The sequence below is a fragment of the Psittacula echo genome (genome assembly GCF_963264785.1).
Source record: "Psittacula echo genome assembly, chromosome: 2".
In the NCBI taxonomy this organism is placed as follows: Eukaryota; Metazoa; Chordata; class Aves; order Psittaciformes; family Psittacidae; genus Psittacula; species Psittacula echo.
Window position 1 is genome coordinate 8,980,456 of NC_137737.1, and position 21,998 is coordinate 9,002,453.

Genomic DNA, 21,998 nt, shown 5'->3' on the forward strand with positions numbered 1-21,998 from the left:
CAGTTAAGGCTAATTAATAGCTGTGATTTGCAAAGCTTATAGAATGGATAACTACCTTGCTCAGACTATACTGAATGGTGACTACAGATTCAATGACCTCTCCCATGTAAAAGCTTTTAGCAATTATTTTCCTTTTGCTTAGAAATATGAGTTAAGAACAGACTCCTTCTCCCAAGTACATTAAAGAAAAAAAAAAGCCAAAACTGAATTAGCAAATACAATGCATTTACCTGTCATGTTGCAGTAAACTTTCAAAGGTCCCAGTGCCCCACTGCCGTCTGGATCTATCCAGTAGTAATTTGAAGTTTTGCCCAAGTGTTTGTACGCTTCACAAGAGAGTTCATGAATAGCTGGAATGAAATAAACCACAACAATAAGGATCTTCATATCCTGGAGCAAAAAACCCATAATGACAATGAACTGTCTTTATTTACATAACAAGAACTATGCCCTTGAGATTAAAGTCATGTCACTGACATACACAGGCAACAAAGCACCTCTCCAAAAGAAACACAAGTGATTAAAAGCTTGAGGCACACAATTTGATTCTTTTGGCATGTGACAGAAAGCCACAATAGGAAGAGAATTCCAACAACTTGGCTGGGGGAGAGGGTGGGAGGGGGAGGAACAACCAGACTTGAAGAGTATCTTTAAACCATTCCTGAAAATACTTGGGTTCAGAACTTTGTTTATACAGTGGTTTAAGCTTTACATCACGAATGGCGATGCTTCCATTAACACAACATATTTTTAGGAGATAGACCAAAAAGCTTCCCAGTTTTCTTTCTGTCAATAGTAGGATTTTTCAGGTTTTATTACACCTCAGAATAACATCAAGTTTCAAAAACTGAAATTTCTCACTACATGGAATACTTGTCTCTATACAGCTGTGCAGCTTCCCTTTTACTGATCTACATAAATAATACTCTGTTCCAGCAAGGTTTAAAATTTCACCCTATTTACTGGAAGTTTAATTGCTTTAGCAAGGAGTTTTCCTTCTATTTTTTCCTTGACCTCTCCATACTGTTTTTTATTTCAAGTCATAAAACTGCTTGTCAAATTGTGTTATGATTAATAGCTCCAGCATGATAATAAGCGTTATAGGTGGAAGCTTTTCTAGTAATTCCCATATTCTCTTTGAAACAGATGACTATTACAAAGTTGTGTATTATACATGAATGAATTAAATCATTTCAGGCATAGAAAAAGTAAAACTGGTAGTTTATACAAGTTGGTGTGTTTGTATACATATAACTGGTAAACTATGTAAATATTTTTTCTATGCAGTATTTAAGAGGAGGAATGTGTAATGCTGCTTTGTTTTCCAAGGAACAGATGGTATAGCTTTTTTGTTTGGAATCAATCAATCAGCTGCTAAAGGAAATGCAATGTTTGTTTAACCAGACTTCATATCCACTCTAAAAATCCATCTAATTTGTTGGCAATTCTTGCAAGCAATCTCCTGGCTAAGACTGGCTTTATTTCAAATGTCCATAAGGATGAGCTGTTTCACTGGGCTCTGATGAGTGACTGATCACACACAAACACACACACACACACACACATTTAGAGGCCTCCAACTATGAAGATGCAGGAGGAAAAGCGGAGCTAAAAAAAGTCTCCAATTTGGATGTGGCATGAATACAAAGCTAAAGACTGTTATTGTGTAACCTTGTTGATGTTACAAGAATTTCCTGGAAGGTTTTATGTGCTCATTACAGGGTCTAAAGTCACTTTTATACATGAAGTAGACACAGACACTTTAATGGTGAAATATTCCGAGCCATTTCCCCTTCCTCCCCAAACTAAGGAAAACAAATTCCTTCATTACCAAGGAAACTCTTTGCCTGTTTTCAGACACTTCATGCAGATTTCCTAAGGGATTCAGAACCAATTTTCTTTTGAAATTTTTCTCTCTCTCCATGCTACCTAATATAATCACAAAAGACCAGCCCTGTTCATGTACAGTTGTAGTGATATCAAATCTCAAATTTTAACAGACAACAAATTGTCCAGATGACAAACACTGTTTATGATCTCCCAAAAGGCTGCTGTTTTCATTTTCTAAACTCTTTCAGAAAGCCAAGGGAGTTTTGTCTCTAGTATCCACATCTTTACATAGAGCCATGTGACTCTAGGTTTGCTCTTTTCAAGAAGACAGGACAATCTTTGTACAGAGATACTGCCACAGCTCAGAGATAAGTGTTCTATGGAAGACAAAACCAAGTTACACTGGTTAACCAGATACTCATTTATCCCTACTGAGTATTTTTTACAGGAAATTAAAGGGTTTAGATATAACACCTTTCCTTCTGTTTTCCTGGAATGGGAAAAGGAAAGCACAATAGGTAGGTAATTATCAGAATTAAGAGCACGGAACAGACTGCTTTTGAATATGCCAGCATTTGCTAAGCTTCAATGTTATGTCAAGGACCAAACTGTAAAAATTCTTCAAATAAAGACAGAAGAGTGAAATAATCTAGATTCAACTTGTGAAATGCCAGCCAGGAATGTGTGATTGGGTTTTGGCAGGTTTTATCCAAACGCAGTTGCATACCTAAGGAAATTAAAAATGCGAGTAAATGAATGGATGGGTTCTAGCTCAAGGACAGAAATCATTTCACAGGAGTATAGGGCCAAAATGAAGGGATAAGTGAAGTTGACATACTGACAGAATAACTGGCAATCAAGATGCAATAGGAAAACAGTGAACAAATACACATGCTGGTGTATGAAGGCACTTGTTGACAGAAAGAAACCTTTCTGTTAACTTCAGACGGCAAATGGTAGCCCCTAAATGAACCAGCAGAACAGAAGTGGCAATTAGCAGGCAGAGAAGGCAACTGCAAAGCGGATGACAGTAAGACATGATAGCAAGATGTCACAGGTGTAGAACATGACATAGAAAGGGAGACAACACAGGATGACCATGTAATTCAATACTACTTTTTAATGGGCTTTTGAAACGCTGCATGAAATGTTCGGTCATGTGTAAGACACGTGAACAGGTGAAAACAGAAATTATGAAACCCAAAGAACACCTAGAATAGATGAAAAGATAAACACTGAACATTGTTTTAGAAGTCACCTGGGCACATTAAAATACAAAAGAAAAGGAAAACAATACAACAACAAGGAAGAGTCCACCACAAATATCAAAGTTGATGAAGGTTACAATAAACAAGAAAAAGATGTAACAGAGCCAAAAAATTAAAAGTAAATGAAATGCAAGATTTGGATATAAAGTCTACAGTGCTCAAATATGAATAAGGAGAAATGGCTGCATATATCAACACATGGAGAAGGAGGCATAGAAAGATAGAGAAGGGTCTTTTAGTGCTGACTTCTTCTGGAAGATGGGAAAAAACTCAAATAATTGAAGGACTGAAGACACAAAGGCAGTAGATTTCTGCTTTTCAAGCCAGAAGTAAAATGCCAAAGTGTATTTGCTTTCTTGGTAGTTGATTCAAACACACAATGTATATACCTTTAAGGAACTTCCGGAGCGTTAAACCTCAAAATCTTCCAAGGTAAAAGTAAAACTCATATGTGCCTTGATGTCCAGATAAGCCTTTTCTAGCATAATACATCCAGAATGGCTTCCTCACTCTTAACTTGACATGCTTTCATACTGCATTGCTGTCTACAGCAAGGTGTCTATTGAGAGGTGAAAACCTAGCCAGAACAGTGATCCAAGGTCTTATGGTCAGGCAAAAATCATGTACAAAAAGAATCAAAACCAGAAAGAGCTTAATAAAAACGCTGTAGTCTTTTTAAAGTTTAATCACCTGAATAACACTGCTCAAGCGGAGACTATCAAATCCATTTCATGCTAAAATCTGAAAGGGCTTGTGTGGTAACATAAGGTAAAACCTTTAAAAAAACCCACCAACATGCAAAAAAAAAAATAATTTCCTTTTAACTTTTGATGTGAAACACTAAGCTTCTTAGTCTGGGCAGAAAATCCAGTCATTTTGATCAGCCGACAAAGGCAACTATGAATGCATTTTGAAGTTCACCATTGACTAAGCTAATATTCACAACAGTGGACTTGAGAAGTTTCTGTTAGTAAAGATTGACTCGAGAAGCAGACTAAGGGAGAACAGCTTAGAGTGAAACAAACCTAACAAAAGCCCTTGTAACCAGGCAAAGCTTAACAGCATTTTCATTCTGCATTTCTTCACAGGCTCTTTTCCACTCCTAGAACAGCTTACCTGAACCCCAAATTGGAGGTGCTGATGGGCTGGGGAAGACACTCATTTCTGAGCTTTAGGATCCTCTATTTTAAACATTTGAAGCAAATGGTTCAGAAAACCAGTTGTACAGAATAGCTTTTTCCAGCTCCAGACTGCTACCCAAAAGTTGGGACAAGTTAGATTCTGTCAGAGCTCAATGGCTCTTTGCTGAGGGAAGCAGATGTTCTCACTCCTATTTTACTTTCTGACTTGCATAAAGATCAAGAGAGAGTTATCCCACACAGGTGGCACAGCTGCTGGCAATCTGTAGAAGCCAGAAGAGTCAAATGACAAAAAGGATTTACCAACTCTCATCATCCTATATGATGTTCCCCAGAGTTTCAGTAGCATCTTGGTGAACAACAGTTTCTGCATCACTATGTAAAAGGGCAGCTTTAAATATAGGGTTGACAAATAGCCTCCTTTTATAAGTCCAAAACTCATTACAAATAGAAGACCTAGCACGACAGTCTGCACTATGTGACACAATGAATGTGTTACAACGTTTTGATTCTGTCAGTGAATGTGTCTCTGCAGGGAATACACTCCTTTATACTGCTCCTAATACAGGAGTAAATCTCAGCTTTACAGGGGCATAGGAAAGGTGCAGATTCCCAGGAACTGATGGAATTAAATGATGGTAAAAGTGACAAAGTAGGCACTACGTCAGATCCACAAAGTCCAGCTATGCCTCTCCATCACTTTCAACTGCCCAGAAAAAAGCTGAAAGCTAAATAGACTGCAAGGGGCTTGGGTTTACACCACTCAAGCAGCTTTCAACTCCTCAGCCCCTTAAAAAGGGCTGAAAGCACAAACAGACTAGGAAGGGGAAAGAAACCCCCAAGCTTCTCAAGAAATAGCTGCACACCGCAATGGCATACCTGCAGTTGATTTTAAAAGAAAAGAATGTGCTTCACTGGTTGCTCTATTACAATATATATTCAGATCATCAATTGCAAAACTGAAAACGTTAATACATATAACACGTAAGCTTCTGCTCTGCCACTAGCAGTTTGTGCTACAAACCTAACCCCACCCTCATGCATTCCAATGCTGTATGGTGGAGAAACGTCACCATTTTTTAAAGTAGGTTAAGCGAACTAGACATCTCACCATGACTCAAAGTTCCATATGAGAACAAAATTTCCTTCTGAATTCCATACCTGCATTCTGACAGTAAGAACACATGAAGCTACTGGCATGCCCCACTGCTTTGTGTATATTAAAATGTTTTTTAAAAGCCCCACAAAAAGCCAGCATGATGCAACCCTAATTCAACATTCTTGTTACTCTGTAGGACTACTGTTGCAATGATCATAACCAAACCTCGCATCTGCCAGCTTTGTAAAGTTGGATATGAAACTCTTGTATTTGGAACTCATCCTTAAAACACCTAAGAACTTCAACAGTAAAATAAGTAAAAACGTTCAGTCTCCAGTTATAGTTAAACTTGGCAGACGTGTTCACACTTATTTTGTCTGACTTCAACAACAAGTATTTACTTTTACACCTCACATTTGAAAAGTGAAGTAACCCTTGCAGATATGACAATCAGACAGAAGCATTGTTAGAAATTCACAGATTCACACTCTTAAAAGTGCTCAGCGCTGAAATTTAGTTACATCCAATTTGTGGTAAAGCATAGCTCTCTATAACAATGTTTAATTTTATACAAGTGTAATTTTGGTATGGAAGTCCCTCCACATCATATCCATGCATGCACACCCCCCCCCCCCTTTGCTAGATAACTTTCCTGTTCACAATTCTATTGTACTTATCCTTCCTACAAAAAAAGCCCAACCCAAAACTGAAAGCTTAATGAACGGTTTACTCATTTGTAGAACCATAACTTAAGTATGATCTTGATTACTGTTAGCTTGAAAGGTTTTCTGAAGTACCTCTTGCCAGATTGCCAAATGCTAAGAACACCCTTGTTCATTTGCTGTTGGCAAAGTAAATGTGGTTGGGGACTTCAGCTGAACATTCCTGTTCACCCCTTCTAACTTTTTTAGGCTGTCAGTTTACAGAAGCTCCCAACACCTTCAGCTATGAGAGATGAAATCTAAATCAAATTACAGATCAAAATCCAAGGAGAACCACCCACAACCATCACCCAAAACCCCCTCAATCAAATAGTGATAGAAGGAGGAAATTAAAGCTGAAGAACGGTGATGTTCTGATGCAGAACTGCACATATAAGTAAGATGTTTTGAGCTGTTTCAATATGCTTCAACTTTTCTTCCCAAGTATAAGCACACTTTCCTAAAAGAGCTCCAAACCATTAAAGACACCAAACACAACCCAATCCTACACATAGAAGATTCTTAGGTAACCAAGACTTTCATTTTCAGATTTTTTCTTGCTATTTTTGCCTGCTACATAATTATCAACCACTACTTCTTAACCATGACTAGGTTACCTCCACAGCCAGAGGCTGAGCTATTACAAGTCCCAAAAGCACAACATCTGGCATCTTCACACACCCTCAGAATGAAACAGATGTGACTCTTCTCGGATACAATCATTGTATGAACCTCCGGTTTGCTCTCACAGGTAGCTAGCACAAACACATGAATTCTAAGAGCTAAAAACTTCCTCATTTCACTCTGCCCAAGTGAGATTAGCAAAAGACTATTACACACTACACTACTACTTTACTCATGGCAGTTCAAGTACATGTTAAGAGTAACAGAACTAAACCATTAGGCTTCTATTAACACCATGCATGTACTTCATCATTCCACTACATGTTCTGGGAAAAGGCAGTTCAATTGCTCAAACTGTATTTTAAGCAATAAATAAAAAATAAGTGCCAAGAAAAAAAAGCAGGATCTTTATCAAGAGCATAATCAATGTAAGAGCAGAATCACATGGCTGGGATGAACCTCAAAGATCATCTAATCCGTCTCCCAGAAAAGCTCAATTACATCTCTATTGTCATTGCTGACATACCCTTGCTCCAGATCTCCCATGATTTAATTCCTCAACACACCGAGGCAACCTAGAGCTTCACCAGCCCTTCAGTATCGGAATTTATCCCACTCACTCTATACCATGAGGCTGCTGTGCTGCAATTTGAACTCCTCATTTCTCTTTCTATCCACCATGAATTTGATAACAACTTACTGTACCCCTCCTTGCAGCCATGTTTTGTCTATTTGCAGGTATGAATCTCTTCTCTACATCAAAAAGGCCAAGTTTATTCATCTTGGCCACAGGTTGTGTTTTCTAGGTGCTAGAATATTCCTGCTCTGAACTCTCCCATTTTTTCATGAAACTCAGCATACAAAAGTGGACAATGCCCAGCATAGCAGGATTTGTACATCCCACAAGTTACACCTCTGACAACTCATCCCAAAACAGCGTTTCCCTCATTCACGGAAGGACAGGAAGTGAACTACAAGGTAAATGAGCCAGCAAAAAAGCCCACTTCTACAAAAGTGAAAAAAGACCCAAACCCACAACCCAAAAGCAGAAAAACAGTTTTCCTCAACCTCTGCTTCTACAGGTGGTTAACTCCTCCTGAGCACAGTACCTCCCATTGCTCAGTTGCTCTGCATTGCAAAATCCAAAAGTTTCCCAAAAAAAGACCATTCTTTAAGTATACATATATTACACATAATTACATACTTAATATGATATATATTATATAAATTTAAGAAATACACATATGCACACTTCAAAAAAATAGAGAACAAAAACCAACAGAATGAGATTTAGGGCTTTATGGCTGGATTCGTGTACATTGCTGTCTGCTGCTGCATTGGCTGTCATGCCACTAAAACTTCCCAACAGCAAAGCCCCTTCGTGACTGAGCATAAGCCTTCTTCCTGCTGCCATTGATCTAAGCCTCAGCCTTCTTAACACTCTGAAATTATGGATTGCCACCTCCCCAGCTGTTGTATCCACCTCACACTCTCCCTTTGCCTTCTACTGTGAGCTAATGAACTTGTAAAGAATTCTCATTATTAGTTCAATACTCCAATCTGCCCCTTAGAAACAGAATGGAATATCAAAATATACATGGAAATTTGCCATATTTGTGTAAAGTTGACTCTAGGCTCATTTTTGTAATTTATAAACAAGACAATTACCATTGTGGTAACAAAGGGAAGAAAGTAGAGAGGTTGCCATCAGAGTAACAGAACACTACTTTATTTGCCATTTATTTGCCCCTGGGATAATAAAGTCACTACTGTGGGGGTGAAAACTGTAATCTGAGTTACCATATGGTACTGCAACTCAGGAATTTGTTATGAATACAGAAGAAAACCAGCCCATTTATGGCAAAAGCAAAGATATTTCTTTTTCTCTCTTATCTTAGCTCTTTCTTTGCTTTGGGCTGGGGAATGGAGGGCAGAGAGAAATTAATTTAAATCCAGAATGGATTTTTAAACAAATTTAGCAGTGATTTTAAATTAGAAGCCATAGATTAGGCAATTAGCATCCTTGTAGCAGTGTCAGCCTACAGATATCACAAGAAAGAAGTATAATTAGACACCAATTTTTAACAAGGTGCTTTTGAGAATCAAATCATTCAAGGATACACAAGACATTAAAAAAACCCAAACCAACTGCATTTTCGCATGTGTCTTTGTGCCTGAAATAAACTCTGTTCACATTAAAAGCATCTGAGAGGGAGAACTGCAAGTCATACAAAACATCTCCAAGGAAGGCACACTTTCATCTTAAAGCTGGGTGATTTGGCATGTTTGTGTAGCATTACTGGGCACTGCATCTGAGGGGGAGGCTGCCAAAGAAACTTAGACATTCACCATGCTTGTGCTGGTTTTACACTGGTTCCAGCCACAGGAAACTTAAAAGCTGCCTGAAGCTTGTTTGGGTCTTCTCCAGCTGGGAAACAACAGGAACTCCACTGGCAATCTGGAGCATCTTGCTCCCTTCTCTCCTATCCCTCTCTCCCATGCAAAATGCTTCAAGGTTGGTATTAAAAACTAAGTGTGCAAAATACATACTCCTAAAATATGATATCTACTCCCACTTACTCTGTATTGCTAGGGCAATGGAAAAGAGGAGTAAAGGTAAGAGCCTGGATTGACATTCCCAGCTGTGTAATACAAATCCTTGGTTACACAATAAGGTGTGCCAAGATATACAAATGAAAACCTCAGCAAATTCTATACAGGTAAAGTAGGGGAGATGACTCCAGTAAATTTAGGTCAAAGCTAAAAGATATCTGGAATCCTATTTTAATACAAGATTTCTGTAAGCGGCTACAAATAGCAAAGCCACAGATTAAACCCACAGATACTTCTCCATCAAGTTCATGCTAGTAGTTCTTTCCTGTCTTGCATATCAGAGCATTTGATCTGTCTGACCTTCCTCAATGTTAGATAATGCTCAGCTGCACAAAGATATTCTCATAACAGAGCTTTAAAAAATTTATAGTATCAGGTTTTGCTTATTCATGATTATTAATCCCCAAATACATTATTCTCATGCTTATTTCAAAGACTGTAATTAAGTCCAATTAAATCTAATTTTTACAGTTACAATTGACACCATTTTCTGCCCCTTTTCTCCCCATCCCAGGTCCCTATTTTTGTATCTGATCCTATTGCAACCAGCAATCCTGTGAAGGAAAACACGGTACCTCACTTGGGTGTATTACTCAGTTGAAGTTTTACTTGAGTAAAACTTTCTCGAGTGGTTAGAAAACCCCATGTCAAACAAAATAAGACTTTTTTAAAACCTCACATAAAAAGCTTATGTTTGAAAAGCTACAAACCACACCAAACAGCAGCTTACCTAAAAACAACTGCTATATGCACAAACACTTGACCAAAAAGGCTTTTCCGAAGGAGCTGAGCACTGATTTCCAACAGAAAAGAACTAAAACTTTACAGAAACAAATGCTCATATCAGAAATTTACGTTATCTCAATCAAAATGTCCTCTATCAACATGACACCAATTTAGAACCAATGCATCATCTCTGTCATTTCCATTAATCACTAAGCAACTCGCAGTGCCAACACAAATCAACTTTTCCAACTGCCACAGAAATGCCAGCAGAAACATCTGCTCCATGTCCCTTTTTTCATGTTTTGTCTCCTATGACTGTGCTCTGGCAACCTACCATTTTCACATCTTTTGCACGTAATGGATGAGCTGTGAAATAAGTAATGTGTTAGACAGGTACCCAGGAGGTTGCCCTGGCTGGCATGCACTCTTTCTTTGGGATGTGTTTCAGCAGTACACTGTGGAGTATTCATTTAGAGTACCTACTGAGTGGATGACAGTATGGCGAAAGGGTCAGGTTCTGTGAGAAAAGCTGATCTGCACAGCCATAGAGGAGCTCAGAGATGCAACAGCAAGGGAGAAGCCCAAACAATACCCTGGCAGGCTGCTCCCAGGTCCATCTCAGGAGCCATCAGCCCAAAGGCCCAACTGCACAAGCCCAGAGACTGGCCCAAGTCAAGGACTCCCAAGTAACAACCAACCTGCCTGCAGCTGCCCCAGCACAGCCTCAGCTCCAGTGTCTGGGCATGCAGCCCATCACTGTGGGTCACTAGGAGCAGCTCTCTGAACATTTTTCAGACTAAGGGCATTGTTGCTTAGGGATGGGACACATCGGAGAATGCACACAAAACATAGCTCAGGATTGCACAGGACTTACAGGATGACTAGAGGCAGAACCAAAGGCAGGGAAAGGGAGACGGTTGGGTGATTTGGAGAAGGAATGTCTGAAAAAGAGGGGCAAGTGTAAATATTGGTCAGAATGCTTGCCTGGTTGTGCCTTTCAGCTGATCAGCACAGTCTGTCCTGCTTTCTCATTAAATTCCTTTCTACATCTTTCCTGGGCAAGGGGCTCTCAATCCTGTGGGGGTGTGAGTACCAGCAGCTGCGGCAGACCACAGGCCAGAGGGTCCCTGTGTCCATGGTGCCAGCCACTGGAGCAAAAGCAGCTGTGTGAGTGTGTGATGGCTAGTGAATATCAAGCTGGACTAGCCAGCAAGCCAGTGAAGTACCCTAGGAGCAAGCAGGGGTGAGTGCCTCCAAGCATCAGCTCTGGATGTGAGAGGAACAGGGTGTCTCTAGGGGAGAGATCACAGGGGGTTAGCTGTGGGGACCTGGAAAGTCCTGGCCAACTCTGCTTGTCCAAATAAAGGATTTACCTCCTGTAGCCATTTCCCCTTTTATTTATGGTTGCAATTAACTTCTTACAGAGCCCTGAGTTTGTGGGTTGTACTCAGCTATGCTGACACTCAGCCCATCTCCCTTCTCTGTGATCAGCAACATACTGCTTGACAAGTAGTTCCAGTGATCAAGACCTGGATGAAGCTCCTAGCTTCTGTCCAGCAGAGCTTTCTAATCTGCAGAAATTCTTTGACGACGATCATCCAGACTGCCGCAAGAAAACAAGAACAAAGACTGGCTGAAGAGGAAAAAAAAATCAGAGCAGATGATTAGAGAAGGAAAGACAAAAGGAGGAAAGAAGCTGTCAAGGTTGATACACAACCACAAAGAAACTGAGAAAGATGAAAATGGGGAAAACAGAAGGGGTTTTGAAAAGGAGAGGCATAGCTAAAAATTTCAGAAAGCCGTAACAAGTCCTTGTAGCTCATTGAGCCTGAGAAATGCAATGATATGTATAATGTTCTGAGGCATTCATGGCAAAGAGCATGTTATGTTTACCTCTGTTTTAGAGCATCTACTACTAGAACCTTCTGAACCTAACAGTATATTGAAAACATATAATAAAGCTACCACAGACACAAGAGAATTTAATGTAAAGTTTTCTAAACAAGTGATTAGGGAATATGGATGTCATAAGTGAGGTTACACAAAAGCTACAGAGGGATACATGGGCTTAAAAATTTGCAAGACGAGATTCAAAGTCAGACTGTATGTTCCAGTGAAATGAATAGTGCCAGATGTACAACTAAGTACTCGTTACATAGTACAGCTAAGACTCCTACTGAGAGCATGAAGAACTACAAACTACAACACGTTTAAACACTTCTGCTAGTATCAGCACAAACATGATTTATGAAACAGTAGCATCTTCCACGTCTTTGTAAAGTTACCTAAAGGTAAACATACCTAGAGGCTTCCCAAGGCTTCAGTAAAATATTTAAGGAGTTTCAGTAACCTCTCATTACTTCTGCTAATACCTGTGTAGCCAAGATACCTATTAGCTCTGTAACCTAAGGTGAAATTTTAAAGTAACATTAATGAAGCATAATGAAATCAAACAGCTACTTTCGCTAATGGACTGTGGTCCTACAACTTGGCCTGCTTTGTCTCCCGTTTAAATGACAGCATATTGGGACGGAGAGTAAAACCTAACCCCCTGCTATACTAGAACTACAGAAAAACCATCACAGCTCTTGCCTCTGAGTGAGAAAGGTCGATGTGGACAACTGATTCCTAAAATAGGCATGTAGAGCGGCCAAAAACTACCACTGTAAAGAAACCTGAGTATACTGGAAAATCACTTTTGAGAAAGGTAGTATCCATAAACAAGAACCAAATTACATCAAAAAACCCATCCAGAATATATCCTGTCCACAGAAGTATAAGGAGCAGCATAAGTATAAAAGGAGCAGCAATTACTCTCTATGCTCATTTACTTCTAGAGCCCTACATCTAATATTGTGAAGGCAAGTGTTGTCACACTAGCTATTAGGGCAAATTACAGGATACAAAGAACAAGTAGCATCTCAGGGTTTCACTCCATTTAATCAAAAAATGCAAATTTACCACACACAAACCACCTGAAATACTGCTATAAAGCAAACAAAGCAGTAAGAAACTGAACTGCCATGTTTTGTTACTCTTTCAATGATTTTTGGCTTTCCTTATCCTTGTTCTCCATTTTCTTCCACAAGTGCAACACTTCCCATTGCTTCAAGTTTGTGACACAAAGACTCTGAGTTGCCAGTAAGGCCTGGGGTATGATCAGCCTTGAATCTCATCAGCAGAGGCACAATGCAATAGTCTCTTCCATTGCTTTCAGGCACAAAACATCAACACATCTCCCAAAAACCCAACACTTTTGCCCCTGGACAAAACCAACTAAACTACCCCAAGGAATCAGCTTGCAATAAGTAATGGTACCTGGCAAGGGAAGACTCATCAGGGTTCAACCCTAAAGCCTACTGCAGAAGAGACAGCTTCACTGCTTCTCCTCCACCTCAAGTCTGGACTCTGTACCATTTTGCATTTTCAAGGCTACATTCCAGAAAAAAGATGAGTGGCTCCTGCTAAAGCAAGCTTGAGAAGTCAATTCTTAGATCTCTGAGGCAACTGGCCATCAGTCTTACATCTGGACTATGAAAGAGTCGACTGCAAAGCTTTCTCCAGCAGATTATCTAGTGAAAGCAAAGTCCTTATTATGCCCCTCCAGTCACACACAGGTAGAAGTGCAAAGGCCTCTAGAGTTTGCTTTTCATACCTGCAGTATGAGTAACTTACACATTCATACACTAAGATCACAAACCCCAACTCTATAATAAGGCAGTAGCTGGAGCTGGTTAGCAGATTTGGAAGATCATCCTCCTTTCCAGGGTAACAGGAAGCCAAGGAACAGTTTCATCATTCTCTTTAATAGTTTGCTTTCTCAAAAGCAGCTTTTGAATTGAAATATTAACTTAACAACATTTAGCATGTTTCCAGTGTGGTGGATTATAAATCTAGGTCTGATTTTACATTGTTCAACTGTTCCCATTACACTTTTGGAATGAAAAGAGGTTATGGGGTGTTTTTTGTGCAAGCTTTCTTCCCATCTTTTCAAATAGCTCTTCTGCTTACAACGTATTTTGTAAGTCTCAAAGCACTTAGAAAGAGCATCATTATTCCCATTTTATAAAGAAGGACAAAAATACAAAACAAGAAAAACCCCACACAAGTGAGAAAGAGAAATAACGTGCCCTAAAATTACATCACTGGGGAAAACTAACAAAAAGAACTGAATGTAAGGATGCTAATTTTCAATCCACAGTCCTGTCATATTGCTCATGCTGCCTTCCACATCCAGGAAAATTCATTACAAATAGGGAATTTATCAAATCTTTCTACACTAGGTAATGTAGATAGGAACACTACAAACCCCAGATATGTCTGGTTGTCCATTGGTACATACGGCCTTTATAATAGCGAGCACAATTAAAAAGCAGGATGTTCCCCTATTTTGAGGTTTTAAAAATATTAAAGTTACATGTGGAGAGGTAAAGACATCTGCATTTGTATCTTAAGTTTATTACTTCAGCTACCATTGAACTTAGCATTACCTTCATTCTCTCACCTGTCTCAGCAAGCCAGAATTACAGTGACTTCAGAACATGCTTTTTCTTTCTAATAGCTGTCAACATGATTTTAATAGCAACACCTCAATGCTTTTCTGCAATTGAAGTGTTTTAACAGTGAAGCAACATGTTAGGTTGTCATAATGTTAAAGTTTAAGAATAAGCTAATTAATTTTGAAGTCTTTATGTGCAGAGCCCTTTCCAGTTTCTGATTAATTCTGATTTTACAGTATACATGAGCTACCTATTAGTTATCTACAAATTTTCTGTTCTTAATGACATGTTCTCTTCTAACTGTCCCCTAGGAACAGTATTTGGCTGTGCATTCTGAATAACAAAAGAACAGAGGTTACAGTTGCTTACAAAAAAACTTAAATCATCTTATACCTGAGCTTTCCCAAAGTCAGACTGCAATTCAGGCATGTTCACAGAATGGTCTGGGCTGAAGGGACCTTAAAGATCTTACAGTTCCAACCCCCTGTCATGGGCAGGGACACCTTCCACTAGAGCAGAGTGCTGCAAGCCCCATCCAACCTGGCCTTGAACACTGCCAGGGACTGGAGTGTTGCTTGGTTGTTTTAAAAGTCTTAACAAATGAAGGGACTGAAAACACTTTGAACTGGACCCTGACTTCATACTGTTATTGCACTGGCTCTCAAATGTACTTCCCCCACCTAGCAGAAATCTGGTTTAAAAACTCCCTATGCTTGATTCCAATTTAGAGCTACATATAAACAGCCTAACTGTACAAACAGCTAAAAGATGAAGCCCAATTTCAGCCCCTGATGCTCTCTCACACATCATCTGGTAGCTGATTTTTCAGTGTCAGCATAATTACTACTGGTTGACTATTCATCTTCTGCTTCGCATCCTAATGCTCAGTTTCTCCACTTAACCTCCACCAGATAGTACGGATGCTATCGTTCATTTTGGATCTGCAGCCCTCTTTGTCCCGAACAGAGACTCCACCCATTTACTTACAATAAAAATGCAAGTTACTTCCAATTTATTACACATTCTACATTTCCTAAACACCTGATGCAGAGCAGATCTCAGCTCTGCACATATTAGTAGCAGCTGAAGTAACTATAGCTCACAACACTGAAACTAAGAACACACTGATTTTTAAATATGTAAATATTAGAGTACAGAACCAAAGAAACTGCAGCATCCCCAAACTGAAAAAAAAACATTAAGAGTACAAAGCTTTTCTTTTGCCAGCTTTACAGGAACAGCTAAAAAAAGATGCAGCAATTTGGGGCTTATAGGTTACAGATAAAAATTACATGAATATTTCAGACTAAACCAAACAGCTTCACCCTCATTTTAAAATCACATTCTAATAAAGAAGAGGTAATTTAATAATAGTCTGCAACCTTTAGAAAGGACATACATTATGTTAAATCCTTTGAAAATATGTAATAAATAATAGAGGATGAATCCAAAAAGACTATTATAAATTATGATGACATTTCCTTTGAAAACCATTACTGGAAAGGAGATTAGCCTCTTTAGGAAGCCAGCATATATTGATTGTATGATCCTTTTAATACACTTCTGTAAACAAAAGTAGTTTCTTTATAAACAGGCTTTGAGAATCTCTATTCCAAACATCAAAGAGACAACTATCCTAGAAATGAGCTTCTGCAAAGCATATATCAAATGTGAACATTTGATTAGTTCAGATATAAAGTATGGGAAAGGAGAAGAAGAATAAATTGATACTGACATCACTAGGTGAAATCAGTCAGTTGTTGGAAGTGCTTTTTCAGAGGAAAGTGAAGAGCAGACAAAAGCCTCTTTCTAGACATTTCAGAAATTCTAACTCACTCTTTTCCTCCCCTTTTTTCTCTACCATCAGCATTGCTCAGACACACATCCATGCTGCCAAGCTTGAATGCAGTATTATTCACCTCCTGGAACCTACTTGACTTTACTCAGGTCACAGAGTCTTAAAGCAGCAGTCCTCAAGAAGCAATTCAAAACCCCACAGCCTCCATCACTGACACTCAAGCATCAACTCTCAAAAGGATGATGTGGAAGGATGAGGACTGTACTCCTTTTCTTACAGCCCCATTTACTCCCTTTTCCTCTTTTTCTAGTACAAAACTTTGTAACAACAGTGCTAAAAGAACTGATTGCCCTTTTCTCATCACTTCCCCCTGCCCCCAATATTAGATTTTTAAATACTTTCCCCATCACTCCTCAAACACAGCTCTTACTATTTCTCTAAACTCACCCTCCACAGAAAAACTCCACAACTCACCTCCCCTAGAGGGCTCTTCATGCTCTTTAGTACATCCCACAGCAGCTGTCCTCCATCAACCCAAATGAGGCCCAAAAGAGCTCAAGCTCTGCACCTCCCTGTGGAGCTTCTCATCCCCATTAGCTCATCCCATAGCAGGTGTCCTCCATCAACCCAAATGAGGCCCAAAAGAGCCCAAGCTCTGCACCTCCCTGTAGTGCTTCTCATCCCCATTAGTGCATTCCATAGCAGCTGTCCTCCATCAGTCCAAAGGAGGCAAATCATCTCCAACACTTGAGGGTGGGAGGAATGAAAGCAACTCAAATTTTACCCTATTGAAAGCTCCTCTTTCATATTTTCAAAGCTCAACAACTTATGTTTCCAGCATTATTTCTCATTCCGCCTTTCATATAATTCAAATAATCTGTCTTCTATCAACAAGGCTGATGGGCATTGCAAAGTCCCCCTGCATGCCTTAAAATGCCAGCTTTCCACTACAAGGACTAAGCCCAGCATGTTCAGATGTTGCCCAATCTACTAATGCAAATTCCGAATTTGCTACTGGGAATTCAATGAAAGCTCTGGTAGTTTTGGGTAAATCAATCAGTTCTAGGGGCTGCTTAACCTGTGCTTAGTCCCACAGATGCTTGCATGTGTATGGGTTCCCTCCTGTATCGATCACAATGCTGCCTTCTGCAGAAGGCCAGGATTTGCTCATGCAAGGTGCTGCTGACTAAAACATCACGTTTCACTGGCAAACACTGAGAAATGTCAAGGTGATAGTTTGTTGCAGCCCTGCACACAAATCCCCAGGGGCCAACTGAAGGGAGGACAGTCTTGCGCCAAGTCTTTTCAAAATCTAGGACATTTCTGACTAGGCTGTGTCTCCCAATTAAGGTGTATTAAAAGGCGGTGTTCTTCCTGTCTTTTGAACAGAACATTCTTTCACAGGAATGTCTTATATAATACAGTCTGTGAGCACAAAAAGTGTTTATGATTCTTCCATATCTTCACAATGGAGAAAACAATGTAAGAAACATGCTTATATGCTTCAGATCAGACAGACTGTGTAGAAAGGATTTGGTGAACACAAGGACAACACCGTATTTCAATGCTAAAGAAAGGAATTGTTTTGGATTTAATGGTTGAATAAGCCGGGAACACAGTACCAAACCCACACAGATATGATGTGCCCATCAACTTAGCTCAAATTATCCAAGTTAGTATAGTGAATTTATTACCTATGCAAAAAAACTAGCATTTGTCTCTCTCCCCCACCCATCTTTAAATAACTGAGAACTGAATTAAAAAAAAATGTCTTTTAATTATGAGTACATGTTGCATAGCCCTGTCATACTGGGCATTTCCCTCTTCGGTTATATTAAATCATCATTATTTAATGACATTAAAAGTCCCCATAATGTTTCCCATCTCTTGGTATGACAAAAATGCTAAATCTTTCCTAAATGTTGTACTACATATTTTACACAAGAAATCAAACCTTGATTTTAAGATCAGAAATTTGTTTTAAAATGCAGTTAACATTTCACGGGGGAAAAGAAACTTACACTGATTTTTAAAACCTAAGGCACTTTTTGAGCATTCAAAGGCTGAAAGCAATGAACAGTAAAACCATTAACAGTTATGAACAGATGCACAAGTCAGAAGCATAGATGTATCTAGTTAGAAAGAATTTTCTAAGGTATCACATCTGTGATCCTCTCTGTCACTCTCTGACAGAGGCTTTTTCCCACAGAGTTTGTACATGAAATGCCGATTTATAAGGTTCACTTGTTATCATCATCCAAGTAACAAGAAGAGAGAACTAAAGAAAGAAAAGGGAAGCAACAGGTCTTAATTTACTGATTGAAAATAGATTTTAATTGGTGTTTATAATAAAGATCTGATTTTCCTTACAAAGCTAATAAGGCTCAGTGCTGACAGGACTCAGCGTTATTAGCCTGGCTATAATAAAACTGCCACAGAAGTTAATGAGAGTTAAGAAATAAGAGTAGAGCTGAAGGCCTGTTTCTGTGGTGAGTTGCAGAGTCACTTCTTATCCAAGTTACTGGTTCAAACAGTCTCACCTGGTTGAGGTCAAAAACCATTCCTCACCATGGACTGTTTAGTGAGCTACACAAGATGTGTTATGTTTCAGCCTATACTTAAAACAGGAGGAATGCCTACTCTCAAAAGCAAAGACCCCTGTTAGTATGGCTGGTTTTAAATAAACTGCAGAGATGACAACAGCAGCGGAGAAGTCAGGCATTGCACTGACATGGAGACTCATCTGAGACACACTGAGGTGTGCCTGCTCATGTTGCCAGTGGCAGTATGATCCTCCTAGGACTCGGTGACAAGACACTGTGTTCTATGACCATACCTGGAGGTCTACTCTGTGGTCTCACAGACCAACAGATCCAACTTGCTCTGAAAATGTTGCTGCACACAGGAACATGCTTAAGAGTGAAGTGTGTTTTCTGCAAAGGAAACAAGCAAGTAGCAGGAGAACCTCAGGACAATGTTTCTTACTAAGCATTAAATGCGGCATGCAATGAAGATGTGCACACAAACACAATATGGGTATGCTCCAAGCCAACAGTAGGAGTAGCACCATTTGATCTTCAAACCTTCCCCTGTGAGAGTGTAACACTTGTCTGGCACCCTGAAACTCACTGCAGCATCCAGGAACGAACACTGTGCAGAGAAAGCAATGCTAGCATCTTCTGTGCATTTTTAAGCAGTTATCTGCAATACATTGCTCCCTTCACTTCTCTGGAATCTAAGGAGAATACTAAGTTAAAAGAGAGAAAAAAAATATACAAGAGACAAATCTTTGGACAGCTGCACATGTATTGTGTCTCTTTAGGAAGCAGCAGGAGCTGTTACGCTGTCCTGCTCTCTCCAGGCTGGGTCTGGGCAGGGTTGACAGCACAGGAGACCATCAGGCAAGGTGCAGGGAACATACAGGAAGCCCAGCCAGGACAGCAGGAGACAGGGCTGGGCACAAGCCTGCCCACAGGACAGCCAAAGGCAGGACAATGTGCCCCTGTTACAGCTGCAATGAGCCCTCCAAAGCCATGGGCAGATGGGGTGGGGAGTGCACTTAGTGTGATATACTGCTGAAAAAATACTTTGATGTGTTAAATGTTTCCTTTATAGAGGTTTTGCCAGTTCTGCTGCACTGGAATATATGGGGGGGAATTACTCTCTGTTACCTTATTTTTTGGATAGGAGGGGAGGGGACAGGTATTCTGGCTACCAGGGAAACGAGATCAGCATCCCCACCTTTGTTACCCAACTCTAGATGCACTCGGGTAACTTAATGCCCTTTTTACATGGTGGGGCCCTGAACCACACACACAACTCAATATGAGGCCGCACCAACATCAAACACAGGGGGATAATCACCTCTTTGACTGCCAGGTTATGCTGTCTGATGCACGACAGGATGTTTGCCCTCTTGGCTGCCAGGGCACACACGTTCAGCCAGCTCTTTACCCAGTGCACCATCCATCTGCTCATCTCAAAGTTGTCCATAAGGATGCTGTGAGGGACAGTACCAAAGGCCTCACTAAGATCCAGAAATACTAGCTGACTGCTTTCCCTTTATCTGCCAGACAAGTGACTTCATTGTAGGAGCATATTCAATTAGTTAGACAGGATTTTCCCTTTGTGTTGATTGTGCCTGATGTCCTTTAAATGTCCTTTAAATGCCTTTCAATAGGACCCAGTGCAATATACACCACTTCCATCCTGTCAGATGGTAGAAAGTTTAGAGGGTTTTTTCCTGTGTTTTGTCAGTAATGAGACTCCCCTTTCAGATCTCCCAGAGAAGATGGTGACTCTCCTGCTGCCTGGAGGCACTCTGGCTGCCTGTATATTCTCCTGAGAATAATTAGCGCATTTCTGTGACCACAGTTATATAACCTGATTTGTGAGATTCTTGCTCTCAGCAGCCAGTCTGGCTTGTTTCTCTTAGATCAGACTGAGCAAGGAAGGTAGCCTTCAACATTGTGTATTTTTAATTGCAGCAGACACAGGTTTCATGAAAGTACTTTTCTATTCACACTTTCCCCTTCCCTCTGTTCAACTGTGAGAAAGGAAGAAGCTTCCATACACATAGACTATCAATTGTTAAAAGAACTCTTTTTCCTGATCAAATAAGGCACTAACATGCATGTGGAATTGCAAGGCCTTTGCCTTTTCTAACCAATCTGTTTTAGATCACAAAGAATAACCGTGGTGTTGTCACAACCACCCCAGTCTGCACTGAAGTGTCGCTTTGAAGTACTTCTCTTGTTTGTGATGACTATACATCTGGACAGTTTCTTTTCTTTTTCTCCCCAAAGTTCAAAGCATATTTTTGTCAAATTATGCATTTTCTTTCTTGCTGTGAAATTATTTCTCAAATTGCTGACAAGAAAATATCCCTGCCATGCCATCCTTTCCTATCCAGACTCTAAATGTGGAAAGTCCAGTGTTCCAGATGTTTCCTTATTTATGGAAATACAGGAAAATCAGTTATTACAAACTGATGGAGGTCTTGCTGAAGTTCATGGGCTATGCAGAATAGATTTGGGTTTCTGATTACTGATTATTTGTACAATACTCAGGAATGTAAATTATCACAGCTTCTACAAAGTATGTAACACAGATGTTTCTTATTCAAAGTGTGTTTCTAGATACTACTAAACTCATTATTAAAGCATTATTTCATTTTAGGGAGAAGGTCAATATTCCTGGAAAAATCTGTCAATGTCCATTAGACTTCCAGTGACACTTCATGTATGTATCATTTCAAGAGAAGATTAGTGCTTAATTCCTTATTAACACTCAATCATGTTCCAAAATACAGGTTAACATTTATCCACAACAACCTACGGTGAGAGAAAGCCAGAGGATTCAGAGGTCAAGGTCCATTACATGGAAACTAAAAATCATTACCTCATTCCAAATATGCATTTTGAAAAACCCTACATCATGTTGCCCATCTAAAAACTTATAAACTGCGTATGTTCTTTCTCAACAGAGTTGCATTCTCTGTGTATTCCAATGCAATTAATGCCTCTTCTAGGAACAAGATTATGTAAGGTTGCATTTGTCCTACTGCTTTCACAGAACTAACAGCAACAGATTGTGAGTTGGGTGTTTGTCCTTCCTGTGGAATAACTGAAGATTCATAAGCCAACACTTTCTTGTCCCATATTCTTGAAAGAATGGGAGCTGTACACCTGGAAAACGACAG

The 21,998-nt window shown here is 39.7% G+C and overlaps 1 protein-coding gene across 1 annotated transcript in view; it reads right to left on the reverse strand.

Moving 5' to 3' along the window:
• The window catches only part of CNTNAP2 (contactin associated protein 2), a gene marked incomplete at its 3' end in the record, with an annotated part of 1,031,819 nt that overhangs the window by 316,005 nt on the left and 693,816 nt on the right, over window positions 1-21,998 (reverse strand). Inside the window, exon 12 of the mRNA XM_080639583.1 lies at window positions 231-350. Within this exon, the coding sequence (XP_080495709.1) occupies window positions 231-350 (120 nt within the window). The remainder of the gene's footprint in view (window positions 1-230; window positions 351-21,998) is intronic.